At 41.6% G+C, this 14,094-nt stretch overlaps 1 protein-coding gene across 1 annotated transcript in view; it reads left to right on the forward strand.

The window, feature by feature from the left end:
• Positions 1 to 18: 18 nt before the first annotated feature.
• Positions 19 to 14,094, forward strand: part of LOC124717256 (tetratricopeptide repeat protein 27) — a 150,342-nt gene continuing 136,266 nt past the window's right edge. The window contains exons 1-3 of the mRNA XM_047244058.1: positions 19 to 231; positions 478 to 661; positions 5,806 to 6,049. Of these exons, the coding sequence (XP_047100014.1) occupies positions 147 to 231; positions 478 to 661; positions 5,806 to 6,049 (513 nt within the window). The 5' untranslated portion in view covers positions 19 to 146. The remainder of the gene's footprint in view (positions 232 to 477; positions 662 to 5,805; positions 6,050 to 14,094) is intronic.

The raw sequence follows: 14,094 nt of genomic DNA on the forward strand, positions 1-14,094 counted from the left end.
GTCCAAGGATAAAGTCACGAAGATGGCACAATCATAGTGTAAGGTGGCGTTGGTACAGTACAGTGCAGTGTATGTTGTCACGTTGTGTATGCTGGAGTGATGTGCGGCGTTCAGTTTGTTTAGAAATCTGCTAGAGATTGGTAATAATGCCGAAATTGCGTGACGCAGACGTGAAAGCATTAGAAGAATATATAGCGACTGGATTCCAGAAATCATTTCCTGTTGAAGAAGGTTTTTACAGTCATTCTGTTGCATGTTTACACGTTGCATTGTTTAGCTTCACTCGTTGTTATTGACAGTTGTGGAATTATGATACGAAGAAGTTTGATATACATGATTATTTCTCTGACTCATTTGCTATATTCTCTGCACCAAAATCACTATGTATTAAGTTGTATACAATTGTTAACAGTGTATCGCGTTTTAGATATGCGAACATAAATTTTTGTATCATCAGTAGACTTTCATTTGCGCCAGGTGCATGCAGTGAAATCATTGTATATCTCAGACATGGGAAGTATGCAGATATATTGGAGTCTGAGCTGTCAAAGGCTGTGTTTAACAAATTTCTGAGTTGTGCTTCAACAGAAGAGCTCTTGGACAAGTCCTTGCAGTATTCTGTTGAGTGCTATATCGACCAGAATGAATTATCACTGGAAAGGTAACTGCACACACTTTTAAACTGGATGAATAATAAATCTCTCTCTCTCTCTCTCTCTCGCTCTCTCTCTCTCTCTCTCTCTCTGTGTGTGTGTGTGTGTGTGTGTACACCCAATAGGTTTGAGTTTTTATGTCCTTCTTTCTAATTGCGTGACGTGTTTCACTCATGTATGTCTATTCTTGTGCGTTGAAATTGCATGGTAGAAGGGAAGAGGTGGATGTAATACAGACAACATAATATAATAGTTAACTACTCATAGTCTTAGTTGGCAGAATTAATAAAATTAACAACATGCTGTATTTGTCACCACTATTTATTTGAAATTACTATTTTGTATGCTGTGAGTATTATTAGCAGGTATAAGAGGACTCTATCGGATTTCTCAAACTGGACTCAAGATTATACTCACTGATCAGTGATAATTGGTTTAAAAAATATATAAGCCTATTTGCCTAACACCATTGCTGAAGAATATTAGTCAGTAAGAAAGCAAACGTGTCATCAGTTACATCACATTCCTTGTTCACAAGACATATTCATTATGGCGAAAATTTGATGATATGGAATGAGTTCTGTTATCTGTTAGTCTGTTGTTAACACTAGGAACACTGTCTTTATGTAAAATTTATCAATAACATTTGTTTTGGTCGAAATGAACAACTTGTTGACAACAAAGAACAGTTGTTATTCTTCCAGTTGTGTGATTTCTGTGCCTCCTAGAGTGGTCATAATATATGTGAATGTGTATTCATATTTAATTAAAGAAAATGTAAATCTTTGCAGTAAACAGTGAATATTGTTCCTCACTCTTTCAAAAGCAAGTAGTAGCCTATTCCATTGATTGAATTTTTCAGAGTGGCAAATTGGTTCATACATGACAGTGCATGGTACCAAAAGCCGCAAATGAAAATGTGATTCTTCAGGGTCTCATATCTCAGGTCCTATTGATCACGGAGATGAGGTGGATAAGTGTTTTGGGTAGCCCTTGGGCTGGTGACTATTTTTATACCTATTGAAAGACAGGCATACTATAGCTATTGTGCAGTACAGGATTAAAATTTAAACATTACACACTTCCTCTAGCCCAGGCAAATTGACTGACTAGGTTGGTTCTTTTGCGTTACGTGGCGTCTGGAGTGTATACCATAGCTGGCTTATTAAAACTTCATTTTTCCATTAGCAGTTCCTGAGAACACATCAAAAAACAGTTATTTTTGGGTACAAAAAGTACTGATTTGGGGGCTGACCTTGTTTACAATTTGTGTTCGTGACAAATTGTTGAAATTTTTACCATGCTTTCTTAAGCTGATGTTCTTGGGGAATATTGAAAATTTTTTCTTTATCATTATCCCTTACCAAGATCCAGAAGGTCAAAATTACCATACTTAACGCACATAATATCTATTCTGAAGCATAAATGTAGTTTTAACTGATGCTGTGAACACATGGCAAGGGTTCTGGGGTTCTCGCAATCTGCAGTTATTGTGCTAACCAAACAGCACTTCTTTGTCTAGTGCTTTCAGTGCCTCTATTTGTGACTTTATTCCCTCAGCACCATCTGATTTAATTCAACTACACTCCCCTACCATTGTTTCATTTTTGTTACTGCTCATCATAATCTCTTTTCAAAATGCAATTCATTCCTTCATGCTGATCCTTCAAGGCCTTTGCCACCTCTGATGCCATTAAATGTCATCAGGGATGCCATTAAATGTCATCAGCAAAGCTCAAAATTCTTTATTTCTTCTCCCAGACTTTTAATTCTAGTTCTAGTTTTTTTTTCTTAGTGAGCAAAATGGTGCAGTGGTTAGGACACTTAGCTCGGATTTCGGAGGTCGACAGTTTAAACCTGCATCCAGCTATCCAGATTTAGGTTTGACATAGCTAATTTACTTCCATATCCTTCCCTAACTGGAGCTTGTGCTCTGTCTCTAATGACCCCATTGTTGATTGGCTCATAAACTCTCATCCTTTTTTTTTTTCAGATTTCTTCTTGATTTCTCTTACTAATTGCTCGGGGAGCACGGGGGATCCTGTATCACTCATTCTTAATTTCATCTCCCTTTCATGTCCTTTGACTCTTCTAACTGCAATGTGATTTTGTGTAGGAGTGGTATGTAACTATCTTCTCCTTGTATAATACCCTTGATAACTCAAGAATTTCAAAGAAAGTATTCCACTCAGTGTTGTCTAAAGTTATTTGCTAATATCCTACATTTCATCAAAACCCAAACTGATAATCTCTCAGGTCGGATTCTATCATTCTCTTTCCATCCTTATGTAGATAACTTTTCCCAACAATGGCTTATTAAATTGATAGTTTGCTAATACCCACACTGATGAAAACCTTCCTTCTTTGGGATGGGATCATTAGATGTTATTGAAGTCTGAGGATATAATATCTGTGTTTGATATCCCGAATACCGGTTTTTTCATAGGTGGTCCTCCCAAAGACCCTGATAATTATGAAGAGATGTAATCTACTTCAGCTGGGCTTGTTTCAGCTTTGGCATTGTAAATTCTTCTCACAGTGTCATACCTCCCTTCTCACACTCAGCCAGTTCCTCTCCTCTCGATAATATCGTCATCCTGATTGTGCAGGCTCAGTCATGGGGAAAGCAGTTGACAGACTTCTGTTCATTGGTAGGATACTGGGAAAAAAATCAATAAGTCGACTAAAGGAGATTGCTTGCAAGTCACTAGTATGACCCATCCTAGAAATTTCCCCATAGCAAATAGGACTAATAGGGATATTGAACTTAAATATAGGAAGGCAGCATGTATGGTCATAGGTTTGTTTGACCCATGTGAGAGCATCACGGAGAGGACAATGACAATGCCGTGGATGAGGAGCCCATAGACAGCCTACGTACCACTAAGATTACAGTTGCTGTCTCGATAGAAGTTGTTCTCACACATTCTAATTCCTATTGCCTCTGTAATAACAGAATCCCAATGTGGAGAAGTGTGGGACAAGGTTTGAGTTTCACAAAACATTATTCTAAGTCTGCCTGTACAGCTGTGATGTGCAGCTGCTGATTTCTCAAGTTCCCAATATGTAATGTGTCATTGGTGTCCTGCACATTATTCGGTATCAGTACAAATGGACTGACGGATATTGTTGCTTCCATACTCACAGATAATCTATTCTTTTATCTTCATAAGTGGACAGAATAGACCAGAGGTCTTTCTCAGAACCCTATCTGTTTAGTTAGATACAGCAGGCTAAAGCCAAGATCAGGACATGTGCCAGTCATGGCTGTGTTTCTCCACTGGTTGGCAGTGCGTCAGTTTCGCATTGCCAATTGCACAATATTTTCACATGACTAGTGAGAGATGAGAAAAGAGTCAGCGAATGTCTATTGCCAAAATTGAAATCATTTTCTTCTTCATCGTTAACATTTATTATTATTATTATTATTATTATATTTTATCCAAGATACACCACGAATTATGATGTTGCGATTAGCCTGTGACCTAATAGAACAGCTTAAATTGTTGTGTCTTCTGAAGATGAGTCGCTAAGTGACTTGAAAATGATAATAGGGAAAATATCCTACTATCACGAAAGGCAACTGATTTCAGTCATTTTTGAAAACCTTCTAATACTGTTTGAGCCAACCCTGATTTGTATGATTTTGTAATTGAGCATTTGAGACATTTTAATATATTGACCACTGTGGCCAACTGTGAGACTCATTAACCTTCTAACAGCGGAAGGTTTTCCAATTTTTCCATACAAAATCACAGGGCATTTTTATTTGATAGTTAGAATGCTTGTAAGGATCAAATTATAGGAATGTAACAAGGAAACCAGAAACTTACTTTACAGCTGATTTTTAATTGACATTTAACTTAAATAATACAGGAAATCAAATCACATGCAATGTTATAAGAACAGTATGAACTTTTGGTAACTATTCTGTGTGTTGCATATCTTAAAGTAAGGTTCCACACACAAGCTTTGGAATATGAATACGAAATAAGGTGCCATGAGAAAAACAATGTGTAAAACATGACTCCTGTGGATTCAGTCAGAGAAATAGTGATGTCCGATGTTCCAGAGCAACAGAAAAGTATTTAATGAAAAGTAGCAGCATATGATGTTTCACAGCAAGTGTTCCATTCGCAGATGGGGTGATGGAAAAATGACTGTGTTTATGCTCCATATAAGCCCTAATTTGTGTTATCTCGTCTTTGCGGTCTTATGCAAAATGTATTTTGGCAGTAATAGCTAACTGTTCTGCAGTCAGCCTCGAGCATTGGTTCTCAAATTTTCTCAATAATGTTTCGCGGGAAAAGAAAAACATCTCATCTTCCCTCTGGGGATTCCCACTTGAGTTCATGAAGCATCTCCGTAATACGTGTTGATAGAACATGCCAGTAGCAAATCTAGCAGCACACATGTAAATTGCTTATAAGTCATTCTTTAATCTGACTGATGGGAATCTGAAACACTTGAGCAGTACACGAATAGCTCAAGCTGAATGAATTACTAGAATTATCCCAATAAACCAGAGTTGACCATTCACCTTTCCTACAACTGCCATTACGTACTTGGTCCATTTCACATCAGTTTGCAACATTGTGCCTAGATATTTAATCACCGTGACTTTCTTCAACTTTTGTGGTCCTGTCCTCCTCAGTTGCGCGTAATACTACGGTATATTGATAATTTTCACTTATGGACCGTCTGACAGCAACTGAATAAAACACAATTTTAGAGCCATACGCGTTTCGCCTTTATTTTCTGCAAGGCATCATCAGTGGCAGGTTGCGTAGGCAGTTTCTTACATATTACGCTCCTGTTGCATTTTTGGTGTTGTTCTTCTTCTTATGAACGCCAATTTGCTGTTTTTTCCACATTCCACAGCACTATGCACTGAACAGTTGTTTTAATGCAATGTTTTGGTTTCTGTTGCCAACTGTCAAATGTTATAAAGGCAAAACGCGTATGGCACTAAAATTGTGTTTTATTCAGTTGCTGTCAGACGGTCCACAAGCGAAAATTATCAATATACCGTAGCACCGTGACTTTGTCTAGCAGCCCACCACCTCTGTGAACATTACAGGATTATTTTTGTAATTCATGTGCATTAACTTGAATTTTTCTACACCGGAGAGTTTACGGCATCGGTTCTCAGGCAGCTGGACGTGCTGTGTGTCGGCATCTCGTCGCTGCTGTTCTTTGTCCGGGCAAACTGGACAGGCCCTCCCGTGGAGCCGAGCGACCTGCCCCCGTGGCTGCGGGACAGGGATGCTGTTGCGGCGGCCTGCCTTGTGCTGGACGGGGAGGCCCTCTATCCCTCCACCAGGCACGTCCAACTGCTCGCCGTCGCTGCTGCAGTCTTCAAGACCACTGCAGAGAGGTTCTCTGCCAATCTACCCGTAAGTACCAGTTATTTACACTTCTGTCCATTAAAATGGCAGCACTGCAGTGTGCTAGAATCCAATTAATGTGGAGTGTTCTACATGCTCGGATATGCAGATTTCAGCACAGTCGACTAAGTAAATTTGAGTAACAGGATTCACATTATGTACACAGGGAAAGATTAGACAGTGGAGTTTCTCATTCAGAAATCACATTTGCACATTGTCCATCAGAGAGCAGATTGTGTTATGCAGTATTGCTACTTGCGTCGGTCGGGATCCCTCGAGTGCCCTGTGAATGTGGAATCGGTGGATTCAGAAGGGCCGTACCCAGTACCGTACGGGATCTCAGCCCAGCACAACTACAGTAGTGCTCGGGAGAACAGATTTACTGTTTTTATCATCCGTGCAGGGTCGTACAGCCACATTTAGTGAGGAAACGGAGTCATTTGCTGCAAGACAAACATCCACACGACTCAGAGGAGAACAAGCATTGCCAGATTTCATTCGCCACCACCATATGGGCCCAGGACCTGGCTCGACGGTAAGGTCTGCCACTGCATATATAAAACAATCACCTCTTGTTTGCCTAACCAGTAACTTGGAGATCAATTGTTAACATTTCTGAGGTGTTTCCGTAGGTGCCATGTTGTATCTCAGAGGTCACCATGATGTTATCTGGCGAAAAGATAATGAGAGATCGTGCATTGCCATCTCTGTCGTGACCTTCTGTGGTACAGAGTGTGTTTGCCTGTTGCCCCAACCCCCACATTTTCCTAGCTTTTCACCCATTGAAAACATCTTGTCACAGGTTGCCGACAGACAACGCATTACCAATTTCCAGCCACTGTGGTTCATTAACTCTGGTAATGAATTAACGCAGCACAGAATGAAGTTCCCATAACTGTCATCCGAACTCGGTTTGACTCGATACTGAGATGATTAGAGCCACTGTTGGTGCCAGCTGTGGAGGCGCTGCGTATTAAATTTTGCACCCCCATATATCCCCAAATCATCTAAAAGTTTAATTGTGTTTTTCCTACTATACTGTGTATGCATAATAAGTGTTACTTTGTTATTTGCTATCCTTCTGGTGTTGTGAATTTAAAGGACAGGAGTGTAATTACTTATTTTATTTATTTAACCAGATCTGATTAGGATCATCAGACCGTCTCTTACACCAGACCCGGTTTTCACACACACAGTACCATTTTTACATCATAGTTACATAAGAAATGACAATTTTTAATATTGCAAGTAATATTAAAATGCATGGACTTACGTTCTGTCTATGCAACTAAATGAAAGCCAGTTTGTTTTTTGCCATACGCTTTTCACTTCTTTTATTTGTGAAGCATTTTCAGTAGCCTGTAATACGCTTCTTTTTATACATATAATAAATGTATCATGTAGTAGGTACAAATGGGAAAAAAGAAAAGACAGGAATATTAAAGTGATTGAGTGTATATTGTAATAGTGTGTGGGAATAGTAGCGACTACGAACTATAAAGTTAATGCTGGCAGTACTGCTGCTGCAGCTGCCACTAATCATGAAAAGAGCAATAATAATGATAACAACAACAATAACTATACTGGCAGGTATAAAAAGAATTTATAGGTGTACAAAATAGATGTTTTCTGATACATCAAGTTCTGGGGGAAGGAAATTTAGGTAGACTACACCAGTCATGAATACTGGGAAATGAATATCTGGCTGCAAAGCAGGATATACATGGGTAACAAGTGCATACACGGACAATGGTGATCATATCATTGCTTTAGTAGATATGTCATCAGCTTTCTCCCGACACTGAAGATGTTATTCATTTCTCTTAATATATTACGGGAAGTTATTCTGTGAGCTGGGTTTTTGCTACTGAGAAGGTCTTTGAGAAAGTGGTTTAATGATGGAGTGAGACCGAAAGGATTTTGCTCTGATGGGAACAGCTGTTTCTGCCACACCGTTCACACAAGATCATTAAGAACATGGAGAGAAAACAGGGACAATAGAGGAGACAGGGTGTATGGATGTCTGTGCATTTGTCTGTACGTATGCGTACAATAGTGAAATATGACCAAAGAGTTGAATATCAGATATATCGTACACTGGCGTACATTACGAGGTCCAGGTGCTGTGCGCTTTTCTGAGAAAGTCCTTGCACAATAACATTGCTGTAATCAATAATTGGAAGTATATTTTTGTAGGGCAGGGTGAGGTACTGATGCCTTCCTGCACACTGTAGTTAAGTGCTCAGTCCAATTTAGATTTTCATCTGTGACTACTCCTAGACACTTTTCTGAGGGAGTTAAGTTGTTGTTTGTCCCATTTAGGTTTAGAGATGCTGGGGATTCCTGACATTTCGGGCTGATGAGCCTAGAATGACCCACCAGTACTGCTTGGGTTTTGGGTGGTTTGAGCTTTAACCCTATATTCTGCACCTATTTTGACAGTGCACACAGGACCACGAAGACAAGAAACAGGAAACTATGGATCATGTGGGTGCATATAGATACTAGTTTTCCCCTCATTCTATTTGCGAGTGGAACAGGAAAGGAAATGATTAGTAGCAGACCGGGTACCATGTGCCGTGCACAGAATGGTGGCATGCAGAGTATGCATGTAGATGTAGGTACAATGAAAAGAGTATCGGACTTAATACGAAATCCTGGGGGACACCTGATACTGGCTGTCTCCATTGTGGCTGTATCTACACCTACTTCTATACTCTGCAAAACACCGTGTGGTGCATGGCAGAGGGTACATCCCACAACACCAGTTATTAGTGTTTCTTCTTGCTTCAGTCTCATATGGAGCATGGAAAGAATGATTGACTGAATGCCTCTGTGCGTGCAGTAAATACAATCCCTTTGTGAGCAATACATAGGGGTTGTAGTATATTCCTAGATTCGTCATTTAAAGCCAGTTCTTGAAATGTTGTTAATCAATTTTGTAGGGATAATTTATGTTTATCTTGAAGTGTCTTCCAGTTCAGTTCCTCCAGTATCTCTGTGACACACTGCCATGTAGTAAGCAAACCTGTGACAATTTGTGCTGCCCCTGTAAGTTCTATTTGGTATGGGTCCCAATATTCTAGAACCAGTCTCATGAGAGATTTGTAAGCAATCTCTTTTGCAGATTGATTGCGTATCCCCAGTATTCTACTGGTAAACCGAAGTCTACTGCCTGCTTTACCCACAACTGAACCTATGTAATCTTTCCATTTCATATGAGTGTTACACCCATGTATTTGTATGAGCTTGTTGGGGCCAACAGTGATTTATTGATATTATAGTCAGAGGACAATACTTTTTTTGTTTTGTGAAGTACACAGTTTTACATTTCTGAACATTCAAAGCAAGTTGCCAATCTCTGCACCACTTTGAAATCTTATCAGGATCCAGCTGAATATTTATGCAACTTCTTTCAGCTAGTGCTTCGTTATAGATAACTGCATCATCTGCAAAAATTTTGAGGTTACTGTTAATGTTGTCTGTAAGGTTATTAATGTATGACATGAACAGTAAGGGTCTCAACACAATTCCGTGGGGCACACCCAAAGATACTTCTGCATCTGAAGATGACTGTCCATCCGAGATAACATGTTGCATCCTCCGTACCGAAAAGTCCTCAATTCAGTCACAAATTTCACTTGGTGTCCCATATAACCGTACTTTTTGACCTCATTATGTTTCAGCATTAGGGAACGATTGACAAGAATGGGGGAAAGAAATGCAGTAGCTTTGAGAGAGAAAATAGTGAAGGCAGCAGAGGATCAAGTAGGTAAAAAGATGAGGGCTAGTAGAAATCACTGGGTAACAGAAGATATACGGTATTGAATTTAATTGATGAAAAGAGAAAATATAAAAATGCAGTAAATGAAGCAGGCGAAAAGAAATACAAACTTCTAAAAATGAGATCGACAGGAAGTGCAAAATGGCTAAGCAGGGATTGCTAGAGGACAACGGTCAGGATGTAGAGGCATGTATCACTAGGGTTAAGATAGATACTGCCAACAGGAAAATTAAAGAGACCTTTGGAGAAAAGAGAACCATTTCTATGGATATCAATAGCTCATATGGAAACCCAGTTCTAAACAAAGAAGGGAAAGCAGAAAGGTGGAAGGAGTACATAGAGGGTCTATACAAGGGCAATGTACTTGAGGACAATATTATGGAAGAGGATGTAGATGAAGATGGAAATAGGAGATATGATGCTGCATGAAGAGTTTGATAGAGCACTGAAAGACCCATGTCAAAACAAGGCCCCGGGAGTAGACAACATACCATTAGAAATACTGATAGCCTTGGGGGAGCAAGTCCTGACAAAAGTCTGCCATCTGGTGAGCAAAATGTATGAGGCAGGTGAAGTACTCTCAGACTTAAAAAAGAATATAATAATTCCAATCCCAAATAAAGCACGTGCAGACAGTTGTGAAAATTACCAAACTATCAGTTTAATAAGTCACGGCTGCAAAATACTAACACGAATTCTTTACAGACCAATGGAAAACTGGTAGAAGCTGACCTTGGGGAAGATTAGTTTAGGTTCTGTATAAATGTTGGAACATGTGAGGCAATATTGACCCTACAACTTATCTTAGAAGATAGATTAACAAAAGGCAAACCTACATTTCCAGCATTTGTAGACGTAGAGAAAGCTTTTGACAATGTTGACTGGAATACTCTCTTTCAAATTCTGAAGGTGGCAGGAGTAAAATACAGTGATCGAAAGGCTATTTACAATTTGTACCAAAACCAGATGGCAGTTGTAAAGAGTCAAGAAGGGACATGAAAGGGAAGCAGTGATTTGGGTGTTGTTCAATCTGTATATTGAGCAAGCAGTAAAAGAAACAAAAGAAAAATTTCGAGTAGGAATTAAAATCAATGGAGAAGAAATAAAAATCTTTGAGGTTTGCCAATGACATTGTAATTTTGTCAGAGACAGCAAAGGACCTGGAAGAGCAGTTGAACAGAATGGACATTGTCTTGAAAGGAGAATAAAAGATGAACATCAGCAAAAGAAAAACAAGGATAATGGAATGTAGTCAAATTATATCTGGCGGTGCTGAGGGAATTAGATTAGGAAATGAGACACTTAAAGTAGTTGATAAGTTTTGCTATTTGGGGAGCAAAATAACTGATGATCGTCGAAATAGAGAGGATATAAAATGTAGACTGGCAATGGCAAGGAAAGCGTTTCTGGAGAAGAGAAATTTGTTAACATCAAGTCTAGATTTAAATGTCAGGAAGTCGTTTCTGAAAGTATTTGTATGTCGTGTAGTCATGTATGGAAGTGAAACATGGACGATAAATAGTGTAAACAAGAAAAGAATAGAAGCTTTCAAAATGTGGTGCTACAGAAGAATGCTGAAGATTAGATGGGTAGATCACATAACTAATGAGGAGGTATTGAATAGTATTGGGGAGAAGAGAAGTTTGTGGCACAACTTGACTAGAAGGGATCGGTTGGTAGGACATGTTCTGAGGCATCAAGGGATCACCAATTTAGTATTGGAGGGCAGTGTGGCGGGTAAAAATCGTAGAGGGAGACCAAGAGGTGAATACTCTAAGCAGATTCAGAAGGATGTTGGTTGCGGTAGGTACTGGGAGATGAAGAAGCTCGCACAGGATAGAGTAACATGGAGAGCTGCATCAAACCAGTCTCAGGACTGAAGACCACAACAACAACAACAACAACAACAACAACAACAATTTATACATATGTACATTATGCATATTTCTTTGTGGCTGTTTCATAATTTCAAAGTCATTTTCACGAATAGATGGAAGTGATTTTTGATACTTCACTAAAAACATAGTTCACGTTTTTTTGTTTCTAATAGAAAATTGGCAAAATTATTACCTGGGCAGTGCCAGGTTTGTTAGCTAGCCTTTAGGCTTTTGTGGCTGGCATTTACATCCTTGGTGGTTTATTGTTTGGGTGTTAGGTAGTGGTTTAAGGAATGTGTCTGGACCTAACATTTCATCTCCTAATGCTGGACATATCCTCAGAACCCCCCAGGGGGTCCACAACTCTTTTGTGGATACGTGCGTGGCGAGCACGGGGCCCCGAGCCATTGCAGCCTTCTTTCTCTCCCGGGCTGCATTTCCTTTCCCTTCCCCTCCTTTCCCCTCCATACCCCTTTCCCCTCGCCCTCTCCTCTCCCTCTATTGGTGTCCTTGCTTATGTTGGCCCCCGCTATCCTCCTGGTTCTGTTGGTTTTACACTCCGGCTTTGTTGCGTAATCATCTCCTCCTTTTGGCATTCCTTGGTCCCCTCTGGGGTTTGACCTCCATTCCAAAATTTCTCTTCCGTAGTGTGAGCCATTTGGGGAAGAGCACCTTACCTAGTGTCTCCGACGTGTGCCCTCCTAGTACATTCCACCTTTTCTTTTACGTCGTTGTCTGATGCTAGGGTGCATAGCCAGCACGGTAGCCAGCCCGTGTGGTGGGGTCGCTATGTACCCTTTTGATTGAGCCCCCTGAACACACAGGGATCACACTTCTGATACCTGTGCTGTGACCTCCTCATGCATGCCTTGGAGTGGTTGCTCGTCATCCTGGAGCATCGGAACTCCCGGCAATGGCCGCCGTGCCAGACGGCCCTTGCTGTGGCTGGGTGGCGCCCGTGAGGAGAGCCCCTGATCGGAGTGGGTGGTATCAGGGCGGACGCTATGCAGATGAAACGCATACGGGTCCAAAACTCTGGCCGCTCTTCTGCGGCCGTCTCTCTGCGTGGTACTGATTCCTCAAGTGCTGCTTCTCTTGCCCCTTCGGCCTTCCCTTCCGTGGCTACCCCCTGGGAGGAGGGTCAGGCCCGTCGTCTAGGGGCAAAACCTTTCCCCCGTTATCTAGTTTGCACCAGGACTGATGGAGATACTTTCACCAGTGTCAAACCTTTATTCTTTGTGGAACACATTGAAGACAAGTTCGGCGAAGTGGACTCCCTGAGCAAGATGCGGTCAGGTTCGTTGCTGATAAAAACTGCTTCGGCTGCCCAATCTGCGGCCCTTCGTGCCTGTACCCATCTTGGCACAATACCCGTGTCCATTACCCCTCACCAGTCTCTAAATATGGTACAAGGTGTGATTTTTCACAGAGACCTCATCCTTCAAACTGATGAGGAACTTCGGGACAATCTCGGACGGCGGGGTGTTCACTTTGTTCGGCGCGTTCAGAAGGGTCCTAAAGATAATCGTATTGATACTGGTGCCTTTATCCTGGCCTTTGAAGGGGATACCCTTCCTGAGAAAGTTAAGATTATGGTCTATCGCTGTGATGTGAAGCCGTACATCCCACCTCCTATGCGGTGTTTTAAGTGCTTGCGTTTTGGCCACATGTCTTCTCGCTGTTCCCAGGACCCTCTCTGTGGTGACTGTGGACGTCCACTCCATGAGGGGAGTCCCTGTGTTCCCCCTCCTGTATGTGTAAATTGTCATGGTAGTCATTCTCCACGTTCAGCAGATTGCCCAGTCTATAAGAAAGAAAAAAAGATACAGGAGTATAAGTCCCTTGATCGTTTAAGCTACACAGAGGCCCGTAAGAAATATGCGCGATTGCACCCTGTGTCCATGACATCTAGTTACGCCTTGGTTACATCTTCATCCCTTCCTCCCCCTTCCTTACCCCCATCCCGGACCCCTCTCCTTCCCCCCCTCCCCTGCGGCTCCCACACCTTCTCCTCTGGGCGCTGCTCCCCCTCCCCAGCCGGAGAAGTGTCCCACTCCTTCGGCGTCTGCCGGTCAAGGGCGCCTCTCCCGGGATGCCCCTTCCCGGCACCTTCCAGGTCAAAGGTCTGCTGCAGCGCGGCGACCGCGAGAGCCGCGGTCTATCGGCCCCCAGGTCGCCCGGTCTCTTTCTGTTCCTGATCTTGCTGCAGCTGGCTCCATTATGCCACACAGCCCTCCTCGATCTCAGCCTGAAAAGAAGAAGAAACATAAGTCCCGGGACAAAGAGCCTCTGGTGTCACCGGAGGTCCCTTCCCCGACTTCACAACCGGATTCTGACCTGTCGTTTATGGATGTCGCCCCCTCCTTGTCGGTGACGGGTGGGGACCCGGCAGT

The sequence above is a fragment of the Schistocerca piceifrons genome, chromosome 9 (assembly GCF_021461385.2).
Source record: "Schistocerca piceifrons isolate TAMUIC-IGC-003096 chromosome 9, iqSchPice1.1, whole genome shotgun sequence".
Taxonomy (NCBI): Eukaryota; Metazoa; Arthropoda; class Insecta; order Orthoptera; family Acrididae; genus Schistocerca; species Schistocerca piceifrons.